Below are 12992 nucleotides of genomic sequence, written 5' to 3' on the forward strand. Positions count from 1 at the left end.
GTAATAATGAAATATCTATTGTCAGAAATAGCATTAATATTTATAAAGTGATTCTACTGGTTCCTAAAGAAAGATGCTCATCAGGGCTCTAATTGGAATAAAAACTACTGCTAGCTTGTTTTATATTGGCTTCTTTGGTATCTTTTCCCACAAGATGCCCTAGGAATTTTTAGTTTTGTGGAGGTGATAAATACTTTGTTAGGTGCATTGCCTATCATTAAACTTCAAGAAATACCAGAAGCTGTGAAAAAACTGTAACCCAGTCCAGCTCTAAGAAATGTCACCTTTACTTAACTGCTACATTGCTCTTGTTCTACAATATTGCCTTTGCATATCAGTCTGTCTTGGGTTTCTTTCAAATATTCATAACCAGTATTATCTAATCTTGAAACAGAAAGTAATACGTACACACTATTGCCACTCTCTAATGAGCCTCCAAGTTACTGCGAACCTAATTTGTTTCAGGAGGCCATTTGAACTCTGAATTGTTCAAAATTGTTCAATTTTCTCCATTATAAGTAATGGAAAGTGAATTAGAGTGAACAGGCCCTAAACAATACCCATGTTGGTAAACTTAAACTGCAAATATGGCCTCCTGAAAAGAATTAATCTTAAGGTTATATACGAGGTGTGATAAAAAAATACAGTTAAATTTTTAAAAATACAGTAAAAGACACATTGCCATTAATCAAAATACTCCCCCCCCCCCCCCCCACACCCCCCCCCCCCCCCCCCCCCGCTTCTGAAGCAGTTCTGGAAGTCCTCTTTTGTGCATGTCTTTAGTTGCACTGTCGTGGCTGCCTAGATGTCCTGAATTGATTGAAAACAAGATGAATCGATTCAAAACTAAAGGCACTCATGAAAGAGGACTTCCAGAACTGCTTCAGAAAGTGGCAAGAACAATGGGGTAAGTGTGTTCGAAACAAGGGGGAGTATTTTGATTAATGGCAATGTGTCTTTTACTGTAATAATTTTTTCTTCAACTTGGGTGAACAACTGATGTTTTTGCTGCGGCCACTTTTTTTTCACTTTGCTCGCAGTTTGAACTTGGAAGCATGGTTCAAACTGCAGCGCCATGTTATCTCCCACTTTCAAACTCTGGATTGTTCGAAGTTGTTAGTCATTTAAACTACAAGGCAGCACTGTATATGTTACTAGACAGAAAAGAAATAATACAGACCCTGAGTTAATGTTTTATATATTGTGCATTACCTCAAGTACTTTGAAGTAGAGCTGAGTTACACATTTCTAAAATAGATTCTCTGAAGTTGTGCCCATATGACCCAAATAGCAGCTTTGAGTTAGAGGGACAAAACATCTGACCAAGCATTAGGCATTTTACTATACTGAGCCATCTAAGGAAGGAGTAGCAAAATTGTGCTCTGGCCATAACAATCTTAAAGTTGATATTGAGTTGTAAGATCTACCAATTGCCTTTCTGTTGAGCACAGTGAGGAGTCCTTGTTTATCTCTAGGATCATAAGAGTGGTCACCATCAATCAGACAGAAGAGCCATCTGGGCCAGGATCCTATTGTCAACAGTAGCTAGGGGAATGTGTTCAGGATACTCACAAGAGAGATGCAGTGCTGATAGCTCTGCCTGTTGCTACTCCTAAGCAATAAGGTTTCTGAGCATGAAAATTTCCATTTAGCCATAAAAGTATTAGCAATTATGTACTGCTTGCATGTCACAGCAGCAAGTGGGCTAACTGAGGTTTACAAAAGAGTGGCCTATCTTATTTACTAATATAAGTAAATATTTACTTACTCATCATCAGGAGTGAGTTGAACAGGTTCATTTGTGAACTGGGAATCAAAATTGTCCAAACCAAATTCTCCAGATATATTTGGTTTAAATGGAGGAACTACCTGCTTTTGTTCCATCTAGGAATAAGTTCAAACAGAATTAGACAGTATTTGTTAAAAGAAAGGGAGGGAGGGATAGTTTTAATAGTTTTGCATGAAAGTGAATTCACATGTCCCTTGGAAGGGGAAACAACTGACTAGATTATTTATGCAAGTTTAGAATTCCTCACCTCATCTTACTGCTTTATTACAATGAACTGACAACATGTCCCTTTTGGTGCATATTTCCAAACTTTTGAAAGTATACCAAGTAAAGACATGCTAGTATGATTATACTTAATATACTATTAGCTCTTACTAATAATAAATGCTTTGAATACAAAATGTATGGGGAAAACTGAGAATAGTCAACAACTTTTCACTTCTAGTGACAAAGGGTAATTGAACAGAAAAAAACCTCAATAATTTACTGTATATAAAACTCCTACAATTATACATTGCATACCTACCAGATCCCAATCAACATTACGAAAAAATGGATGGCCCTGAATATCTGCAAACCCTGTTTGAGGATGACATCCTAAACGTTCTTTTGGATCCTATTGTAGAAAAAATATAGAAAGATAATTAGTGAAAATCAAATTTATACTATTGCAGCTGCAACCAAGATTGATGTGTACTAAATGTATCTCTAGTTCAGATTATGATGATATAATCTGCTATCCATTCAAACTGCTTTAAGAACAGTGACTATATCTCACCTTCTTCCCTAAATACTTATAAGATGGCATCCCTAGAGCTCTTAGAAATGTCCTACCGTGTTACTGACTTGTTTCAGGCATGCTTAGCCTCATCAAAATTGCTGCATCATATGCATTCAGACAACAGCTTGGGTTACAAGTTTCTATTTTGCTTTCTTTATGACAAAGCTTAAAAGATATTGTATTCATATTAATCTGCTCATAGGTGGAAATCATTAAATTTTCTTATCTAAAATTTTAGATAAGATCTAACAGTCTTAATAGAGATAGTTTAGTAGCAAGCTTAGCACAGCCATTAAGTCATTTAATGTTAATATTAAAGCTTTAATTCACTTTCCACAGTATTTATATAACCTTTTAAATCTAGTTTAAGCAAAAAACAAAAGATGAAGTCAGATGCACATATGCTCAACCAGGAAGTGTGAAGATTCAGAAGTTAACAAAACTATGGTCAAACTATTTAGTTTTGTTCACTAAATGTCTTTTCTCTGTGGTCTGTCTTTTCTCCTTTTGTGAGCAACAGAAGCAGGGGACTGATTCCAACTGAACAGCTCCACTCATATCAGCTCTTTATTAAACAAAAATCAGCATGCAAGGCCAAACATCACATCTAGCTTGTCCCCAAGTATCTAATGAAAGGACTAAACCAGGGGTAGGGCACTTATTTTAGGTGGAAAACTAGATGTCCCTCCTTGGGCATCAGTGGTAGCTCAATGGAATGGATGACAACAGGGGACAGGGCCATGGTTCTTCTGCAGTTCCAGCCAAGGAAAGCTTATGCAAAATGCAGCTGCCCCTGACTGAACCTCTTCCACCCACATCTCAGCTAAGGTGGCTTCTTGCATAGGATGCACGCAAATCACTAAAGCAACCTCCCTACTGAGACAGTGAGTAGCATACTGATAGGAATCTTGGAATTTCCAGTATTATCACCCAAGAGTGATTAGTGATAATAATGGGGATCCCTCTCCTAGCTAACCTCCAGGTGGTGGGAGCTTGGGAAGGGGGCTGGATGGGGGACCTGTGTGGGCCAGTTCAAAGTAATAAATCCCACTGAAATTAATCCAACACAAACACACATGGACTTAAATGTAATAAGTTTCAGTCCAAATATTGTTAAAGTGCTTTCATGATATTTCTTCTCACACACCAAATTCTGAACCTGTTTTCTTCTAACTTTGTCCTCTCAGATTTATACCTGCAATATATAAAATTAACAACAAAAATTCAACCCAGATACAGTGTGAACTCTTACCTTGTTAAGAAAGCTTTTCAGAACACTTGCTGCCTTCACAGAAAGGGACCTTGGAATACGGATCTGCTTCTCCAGAATAACTAGAATAATTAAGTGGATCCAAATTTCATGAATGTTTTAGAAATCTAAAAATAAATATGTCTGGTGACTTAGGCACAATGATAAAAGTTGCTAACATCAGACTAAACGATTTCAATGGATGGTTACTTTTGATGCCACATAGTATCTTATTAATCTCATAGAAAACTCCTGCAATCTTCTATGAAGTATGCTCTCCTTTGAGCCACTTAAGTGATTTATTTGCATCACTGCTGTGCTTTAAGTATACTGAATCATTACAAGGTTTGCTTCACCATTTAATTATAGCTCGCTGCTACTTCAATGAATGCACAGTCCACTGAACATGGTATGGGGTAGCTGAACATCATTATCTGAAATTACTTACCTTGAAAAAGATAGTCTTCTGTGTTTTGATCAGGATTATCAGAACTTCCAACAATATCGAAAGGTGATCTTCCTGCCATCATTTCAAACATGAGGACACCTAAAGCCCACCAGTCCACACTAAATCCTATGGTTTAAAATAAGACAATATGACACCTTCAAGGGTTATAATCAGCATGTATATTTGACAAAGCCTTTTAAAATATGATATAATGTAACAGATATAGCAGTAAGGTGATCTGCACTTAGCTAGTTATGTAAGCAAGGATTCAGATTTATATGGATAAGAATGTACAGGCTTTAAAACCACATCCTCATGATCAGCATCACCCAGTTTGCATGTAATGCCAATTCATGAGTTAATTAACCCATGGTTAGTCAGAACTGAGCAGGCATGCAGTCTTGTAGCTGCTCTGCTTTTAGAACAACCCAAGGATGCCTTGTTCCTGGGTTACTGAGAGAAAAGAAATTCAGACTCTGACTTCTGTTAGGTTAAAGCTGTTTGCCCCTCTACAAGACAGAGTTCCAGGTACAAACATCAAATCAAATGATCAGAATTATTTGAAAAACAGGTTGCAACATGGAAGTGATGTGAGCACAAACAGAAGTATAGCTGCATGCTTTGGCACCTGCCTAACTATGAGCTGTTTCACCCACAGCTAGTAATTACATGTGAATCCAGTATATACTATGGTCTGCTTGTCTCAAAACAGATGAAGTATAATTCCATGGATACAGAAACCAAATGTGTAAGAAGGGGAGGAAGAGTTTCAAGTCTCGCTTTCTCCCCAACATGCTATTTTTTTATATGCTAGTAGGGATTTCTATGAAGAATATCATGACAGCCACCCCGACCAGCAGTGTGAAAAAATACAGTAGGGAAAAATTATGGGGTGGGGGGGGGATTCCAAAACATATCCCATGAGCAGTACTAGGTTTACAACTTACATCATTCACCAGTCAGAGTGTATATGTTTGTGCATGTGTCTGCATGTGTTGTGTGGTAGAATTCAGCACTTTACCTGGAACACCCTATGACTGTACACCCACTGAACTCATTTAAAGGAAAAAACACTCCAAAATTTGCCTACCTCTGCATTAGCAAGCGTTCTTTTCTACTTTATAACTACCGTTCTAAACTTGCACATAACCATCTGTTTGTCAGGGCTCAGCTTCAACACCCACCACCATACTGCCCCACGCATTTCAGCAGCTTCACGCTAACATGCTATGACAGAAGTGCCTGCTTGTTGTGCTACCCCCCTAAATTCTGAGACTGGAAGCTGATATTATTAATTTCTATGTCATCATCAATATAACATGGAGACAACTATGTTTGTCCTGTAAATTAAGAGCTGTCTTCACCTGCAAAGTACATTTTTTGCTTTGATCAATGGCATGAAAAGTTTAATTAAAAATAGGATTTCCACATTTTATTGATAATGGAAATGGCTACAAGAAGAAACAAAAGACATTGGTTAGAGAAACGGGACTATGCGTAGAACTGAATATGGCTACTGCTGTTAAAAAGAGTAAGATGTCCACGCAGTATCTCCAATGTGTTAAATAACTGATGTTCTTAATGTTAAGACAGTAGAGAAAATAAAAAAAATATTAAGAAGAAACAAAAGATGAAGTCCAAATTATTTACCATAATCTTCTCCACGCAAAATCTCAGGAGCAATATAGTTGGGAGTGCCACAGAAAGTGCTAGTTACATCTCCAGGCCTTAATCCTTCCTGTAAAAGTGGAAACAAGGAGGGAAGGTACCTTATCTAATTTAAAGATTTCTTCTGATTATTATAATTGTACAACACCTGAACTCACTCTGACAGTTTTTTTCATATGGAATTGCTGGCTACTTTATACATAGGAAAGGCAGGTGGGTAAGGTGTACAGTGCACATAACAATTCATGATAATTGCTTGAATGTCACTCCCTGATTGTCCTGTGTGACACAAGTGGCACTGGCTGGCTTTCTGACCATTTTCCTTCGTTATCAACTGAAGCAGAAAATTTGAAAATGAGGAAATGCTTCTGTATGGGAAACGCATCACAATCTAAGACAAAACTGAAATGCACTTTGGTATGCTTAATGACCTAGATGCACTTTAGACCTTTTAACAATGTGATTAGCTGGCATAATATCAAATGTAAATTGAAGTGAAATATTAGTCATTAAATATATTTTCAGAGGGTTGGTGCTGTTTCTTTTATTGCTTTATTTAATGGTTTTTATGGATTTGCTTTCATGTTTAAGATTGGTTTTTTAATTTATTTTTATTATTGTTAGCTGCCTTTGACATTTTCAGCATATAAAAAGTATAATTAATAATAAACTTGCCTAAAAACTTGCTCACTCAAAACAAGGGGAAAATAAAGTCCCTTGTCAGGCTAAAGTAAGAGAAAACTAGAGCTTTTCTTAGAAAAAAATAGAGACCACTAGATATAATAAATGGAAAATAATTTCAAAGATTTATGAACACTTATCAGAAAATGTATTTGTAAGTGTTTTTCATTTTGATGTACATGGGAAGAAGCATGGATATTCTTCTCACATTTTATACTCCTGCTTGTTACTAGGTTTGAGAAACCACAGATTCTGACCAACACATCTGCAGTCTACTGATGGACCTTCTCTTGACTTTTCCATTTCAAAATAATTTGGTTCTATCACTGAATATATATTTTAATTAAGCCAATTTCATAAAAAAAACTACAACACATGTGCACCCAGTCAGGAATATCAGACTTAAAGATGTTTGGAAATTTTGCCTCTCACCTTGCACATGCCATAATCTGTCAGTTTGATATGCCCCTCAGAATCCAGCAACACATTGTCCAGTTTCAAGTCTCTATAAATTATTCCTCTTTCATGAAGATAATTTAGTGCTAAACTGATTTCTGCAGAATAAAACCTAAAACGAAATTTAAAATGTTGTATTTATAAGCCTTCAAAAATAAGGCTGCAACTAACAGTGGTGTATATCAAACATTATGAAACTCTCCCATTCTAAACTTAGGGCTTGGCTCAAGCTTTCCAGCAAAACCTAAAAGTCAACCTTTTGCCACATTACTTCTCAAAATTTGCCTTTCCGTACTTTCTCTGCTGTTTATTCAGTTCAAATTCAATTGCTCAAGGAAGTTCTATGTCCTTCAGAAGCTTGGAGTACAACAATATATAATCGCTCAATCTGACTTTCCCATTACAGATGAGCTCCAAGAATTCCAAGTAATGATACATATTAACACTAACCAATGGAATAAAGAGTTGAAGTCTCCAGATGTTGAAAAATAATGTCATTTTATTCTGAGAAGTAGCTCCACACATTTGGTCATCAATTACAGGATTCATCTCTGTAATTGTAATTGTAACTCTTTATTACAATAACTCTTTATTTATTGAAATAAAGACCCCTTCACCATCCTGTAACTTCCTCTAATTCCATTGGGCATGTTTTAATGTTCTCCAATTTTGTTTAATCCCATCCACTTCACATACTAAGAGCAGCAAGATGTTGCTGCTACTTCTCTTTTGCTTATGGAAGTTAATAAAATATTAATATAAGCAGTTTCAACGGGTTTATTGGGTCAGGATCCTATCAAATGTGCCAATGGGGATCAGACTGTAGCTCTTGTGAAATTTAAGGAAAATCTAGAAAATAAACATTTATTTTAGAAAAAAGTGACTTTTCACCCTCCTTACTGCCATGCTGCAACAGAATAAGCAGAGCACTGGGACACTAACTTGGTACTGGTGGCATCTACCATTATAAAGTCCAGACCAAGAAAAACTACTTTAATCTTCTAAATTGAAACAGGATCCATTTTTAGCATCTTTTGTAACATATGATAGAATGTTACCCAAATGGCAATTGTTTCATTTCAGGAATTAAACTGACAAACAAGTATTTCTTAACATGAACAAACAAAATGGGATTTTCCATTAAGTCACAATAAGAGAATCATACCTGGCATGCTCTTCTGGTAGTTTCCTTTGGCGCTGCATATGAAACATGAGATCCCCTCCATTTACATACTCTATAACAAAAAATAGTCTGAAAAACAAAGGTAAAACATACAAACAGATTACTTCTCCTCTGTTTCTTTGCAATCATGGTCCACTTTGCTATAATCAACATAAACTGAAGAAGTTATGCTTTCACATTAAATATTTTCCTCTCCCACATCCCCCAGTTAATCCAACCCACATAATGATCATATGCACTTATTCATCCTCCATCCTACCCCTGCTTTGTGAGTTTTTTCAGTGTAACCATATTCTGTTCACTACTTCTCCTCTTAGTCATGCATTGTTAGCTTGAATTGTGGGGAGAAATTGGGAACGGGGGACACAATCATGACCCTAAATATCTCAAGATTCATGTGTCAATAGTCCTTCTACTAATTCTTCTAGGACGTCCTAACCTTCCCCTAAAAACAATTGCCTGAGCATATATCCTAAATGGGATGGTATAACTTAATATTCTGCAGTAGCAGGGGATTGGACCTGATGGCCTTCTGGTTCCTTCCAACTCTACTATTCTATGATTCTCTGATACCACACTCCTGTAGGTAAGCAAGCATGTATACTGATATTTATGGCACAAGATACATGACATGGAGAATACTGTTAAAAAAGAGTTTATCATCATTTTTCTACCAGTTCTCCCACCCTCTCTCCCTAGGTTCCTAGTCTCAAATCATTAACTGCTTCATATATGCAACTTTGTTTTCAAAAGGATACTTGATCCACTAAAGTATTATATTCCTATCACCACTCTGTATTTTTTTATCATTCAGCTGTTTAGTATAACAACTCATTTTACTGAGATTCTACACTCTATTATGAAGTGACTTCCATCTAACTACTATGGTTGCCCTAACCCTCTTTAGTAAATCTGTTTTTCTGCATGTAGTTTTACATTATGCCATCCCTTCTTAGGAAGGTTTTCTTGTACATCTAGCCCTCTTCTGAAAATCATTTTTGCAATTAAGTAAAGATTGCCTCCTGACCAGCTTCCTCTGGTGCTGCAAGGAACCCATCACTCAAGTCTGTGATGAAGCTGCATAAAATGTTGCTCACATATCTTGCTAATCACACTTTACTCTCGGAATAGTTCTGATGGTATACTATGACAACATAAAGAGAAATCAAAAATCTTTTTGCAAAATTACCTGCTTTCTGTCTGGAAACAAGAGTGTAAACCCACAAGGAAAGGATGATTTGAAGCCTGCTCAAAGACATGTTTTTCTGTTTGAACCCAATCAATATCCTGTTAAAGAATATGCAGTCAGCATAAATTTTATAACAGTTTTGGTGAGTATCATGGAAAACAAAGGCTCTAGAGTGATCTACTAAGGCAAGTCAAAATAAATTTAACAGTCAAACAGAAAATAAGCAACAATATGAATTCCATATCTGGTTTTTGTAGGCAGACATGCTATCAGCCTTAAGTGTATAATTACTCTGGAAAAGAAAGCCACATCCTTTTCTAAAACTGGAAATCAGAGTCAAGTCCTCTGTCCACAAAATTCCTCATGAGTTCCTGCAATCTAACTGAAGGCTCATGCTATTTTTACATTATTACATGCCAGTACTATTTCACCATAGGATTAAACTCCCCAGTCTTTAAGTTGCCTGCAATGGAAAAATCCTTTATGAATTCTAACATAACTAACTCTACTATCTTAGAGCTAACTCTACATAGCTAACTCTACTATCTTAAAGTGCCCACAGTTAGCTGGAGTTTCGCAATACGGTTATGACTGAAATACAAATCCAGTCTGAGAAACCACTTAAGAGTACAATATAGTATAGAGTGTTGATATTTATTCTTAAACATGAGGCTTGGGGATGTTCCCAAGAAGTAGTCAATCCACCAAAATCTCAGTGCATTTTAAACTGCCAGGACAGTTTTAATTCAGTGAAGTCGCTTCCCTGTACACATTAGGGGAGTTGCCAATCCCCACCCTACCTGCATACTAATCTGAGGGGTCCCCCAAACATCAGAATGGTATTTGGGTGCACAAGGGGTTGGAGTGGGAAAGACCAGGCAAGACATGGGAGACTGAAGAGCTATGAGGCAGCTGGTTGTAACCCAACTACACAGAATCTACAGGGCAGGGGGGAAAAAACAGAATTACCATTCAGATGAGCAGTGTATGTAGAATTTAAAGAGTTGTTCAGTTAATAAAATATTGTTCACCTCATCATCATTGACAAGTTCTTTTTTCACAACTTTCATTGCATAAATGCGTTCTGTCTTCTTTAAACGAACCAGAAGTACTTTTGCATAACTTCCTCTGCCTATAACTCGAAGTAGATCAAAATCCTGGAGACCCAGACTTGAAGATACTTTGCCACTTTCTCTAATACCTGTTGCCTATAAATAGATGGACACATTTAAGTAACATTTCCCTCAATAGTACAGAAAAAATTTTCAGACTACCAGCTGCTCTCTGTAGGCACTGACAGAGTAACATTATACTAACTGACAGGGAAACTTTCTTAGAAGTTTAGAAATGTACTAGTAATTTGGCACAGATGCAAAACAGAAAAGAACTAGAATACCTCTTTTTCTTCGCCAACATGGTCCAAACTTTCATGACTTGAAGGATGATATGGAATCACTGAAATTAAAAAAAACATCAAACCTACAAATCATTGCAAGTTCTTAGTACTTCTCCTTTGCATTCATGCCTCCTAAGTCCATAAACTGACTTAATCTGATAGAACTTCGATAAAGGAATTGCTTTTATTTGGTTATGTATGACCCTCCATATTATGAAGTCACCTTACCCATCCATACAGAAAAGTACATTAAGTTATACAAAATTTAAGGGGAAACCATGGCTGTGCCCATTCTTTGCAGTTCTTCCCAATACTCTGTATTTGAAAGAACTTGCTTTTAGAAGGTTTGCACAGCGTACTGATAAATGATTCATTAACTTAATTTCAGCTACTTATTTAAACCAACAAAATAGCAAAAGTAGCTTTAAAATAGGAGTGGGGAATGTTTGGCCCACCAGATATTAGAGTGTAGCTCCCATCATCCATCACCATAGTTTGTGCTAGTTAGGACTGCCAAAATTTGAAATCTACATATTCCCCACTTCAGGCTTAACACCTGAAATATTAATGATGCAGATGGATAATCATCAAAACATCTGCAAGATTATAATCTGGTCCTTTCATTATAAAGATAAGTACTGTTCCTACCTGGCTCTATGTTATCATGATGCACCGATGAATGATCCATAGGCTCCTATGGAAAGGCGAAAGAGCATACATTTTCAGTTTTTTACAAGGAATTATTTGCAGCAAGTGCACTTTGCACTTGCAATTCTTGACCAGATTGAAATTCTACACACTTTTACTTGAGGAGAAATCCTGCTGAACTCAATACAACTTGCTTTTAAGTAAAAATGCTTTAGATCAAGCTGCACAACTCTGATCAGAAATCAAAGTTTGTTGTAGAATTCAAGGCCCCACATCTTTCATATTCTGTTCAGCCACAACAGATGAAATCTATTTGGCTAGCAAAATAGTTCAGAAAAAGTAGCATCTGTATTGGCGTACACAGCATATACTTGCTTCTCGAGAGTTACAGCTATTGGTATCACTTACTGGTGGTAGTGGATGCCGGCCACATTCTCTGCTGACAAGTTTGTGACATTTTTTGTGAACTAGGAGTTTACAATTGATGCATTTATAGCCTTGGCGCCCCAGGCCCCATATCCGATCAGTACAAATGGCACAATGAGCTCTCTGAAAAACATAAATTACCAAGATCTATTTAGTATTCAGTTATATACCATCCCATCATTGATGTCTAATTAATAATTATATAGTCATTTCACCTAGCCCAGCTTTTCTACTTTACTTATACAATACCACATGGAAAACAATCTAAGCAGCAATGCAATCAATCAGGAATTAGCCACAGTCAACAACTTTGGGATAAGGCAAGATATTAAACCACGATGCGAAGTTGAATATTGTGCTTATTCCAAAGCTGAAAACCATTGTTCCTTGACTCGAATGAAAATGAAAAATAAAGGTTCCTGACAGTAAGCATTGATATAGTGATTTGGAGTATTTGAAGCACTTCATATAATGAGTACTTTTAAATGATCACATGTTGGTTTAATAAACTACGTTATGAACAAGACTTTTGCCTACACATTTTTCCCTTTGATTCTCCAATTTCAGCCTAAGTAATTGTACCAGGAAGCTTCTAATTCACCAGTTTCCATGACTGCCAGGGTCAAAGGAAGGCTACACAAGATTAGGTGACATAACATGGCAATCTACTCTGAGAATAAGCTATGCAGTGTGGGTGATTCGTGGAACAGCCCAGTACAATCAAAAGACAATTAGGGGCACTGTGAGTTGTCCCCCCTCTCCCTTTGCCTTGATTCTCCAGCAAATACTCAAGACGGCTGAACCCAACTTACCCCTCTCCACTCATGAGCCCTTCTCAGTCACTGCCATAGCTATTTTCCCTCATACAATCTTTTTGCAATCTGTGCCAGCAATAACCAATAAAAGCTCCTCCAGAGTACACAAGTAGAGTGGTTGTCATTGCTTCACCACTATTTTTTTTAGCACCACAAACGTGCATATTTTCAGTTTTATTTTTGTATTTTCTGATGGGCTGGTAGATCATAGGTACACAGGTTTTATGGTTGCACATTTCCCTATCGGTAATATTTCCCTATTT

At 36.8% G+C, this 12992-nt stretch overlaps 1 protein-coding gene across 3 annotated transcripts in view; it reads right to left on the minus strand.

Annotated features, from left to right (window-relative positions):
• The window catches only part of PRKCI (protein kinase C iota), a 108893-nt gene that overhangs the window by 4456 nt on the left and 91445 nt on the right, over window positions 1-12992 (minus strand). For all 3 annotated transcript variants that reach the window (XM_044434517.1, XM_044434515.1, XM_044434516.1), the window contains exons 6-17: window positions 11897-12037; window positions 11489-11534; window positions 10841-10899; window positions 10476-10652; window positions 9445-9542; window positions 8238-8324; window positions 7049-7184; window positions 5918-6005; window positions 4268-4393; window positions 3823-3902; window positions 2316-2405; window positions 1769-1884 (exon numbers count right to left, since the gene is read on the minus strand). In XM_044434517.1, coding sequence (XP_044290452.1) covers window positions 1769-1884; window positions 2316-2405; window positions 3823-3902; window positions 4268-4393; window positions 5918-6005; window positions 7049-7184; window positions 8238-8324; window positions 9445-9542; window positions 10476-10652; window positions 10841-10899; window positions 11489-11534; window positions 11897-12037 — 1244 coding nt within the window. The remainder of the gene's footprint in view (window positions 1-1768; window positions 1885-2315; window positions 2406-3822; window positions 3903-4267; window positions 4394-5917; window positions 6006-7048; window positions 7185-8237; window positions 8325-9444; window positions 9543-10475; window positions 10653-10840; window positions 10900-11488; window positions 11535-11896; window positions 12038-12992) is intronic.

The sequence above is a fragment of the Varanus komodoensis genome, unplaced genomic scaffold (assembly GCF_004798865.1).
Source record: "Varanus komodoensis strain SLA01 unplaced genomic scaffold, ASM479886v1 scaffold28, whole genome shotgun sequence".
NCBI classification, from domain to species: domain Eukaryota; kingdom Metazoa; phylum Chordata; class Lepidosauria; order Squamata; family Varanidae; genus Varanus; species Varanus komodoensis.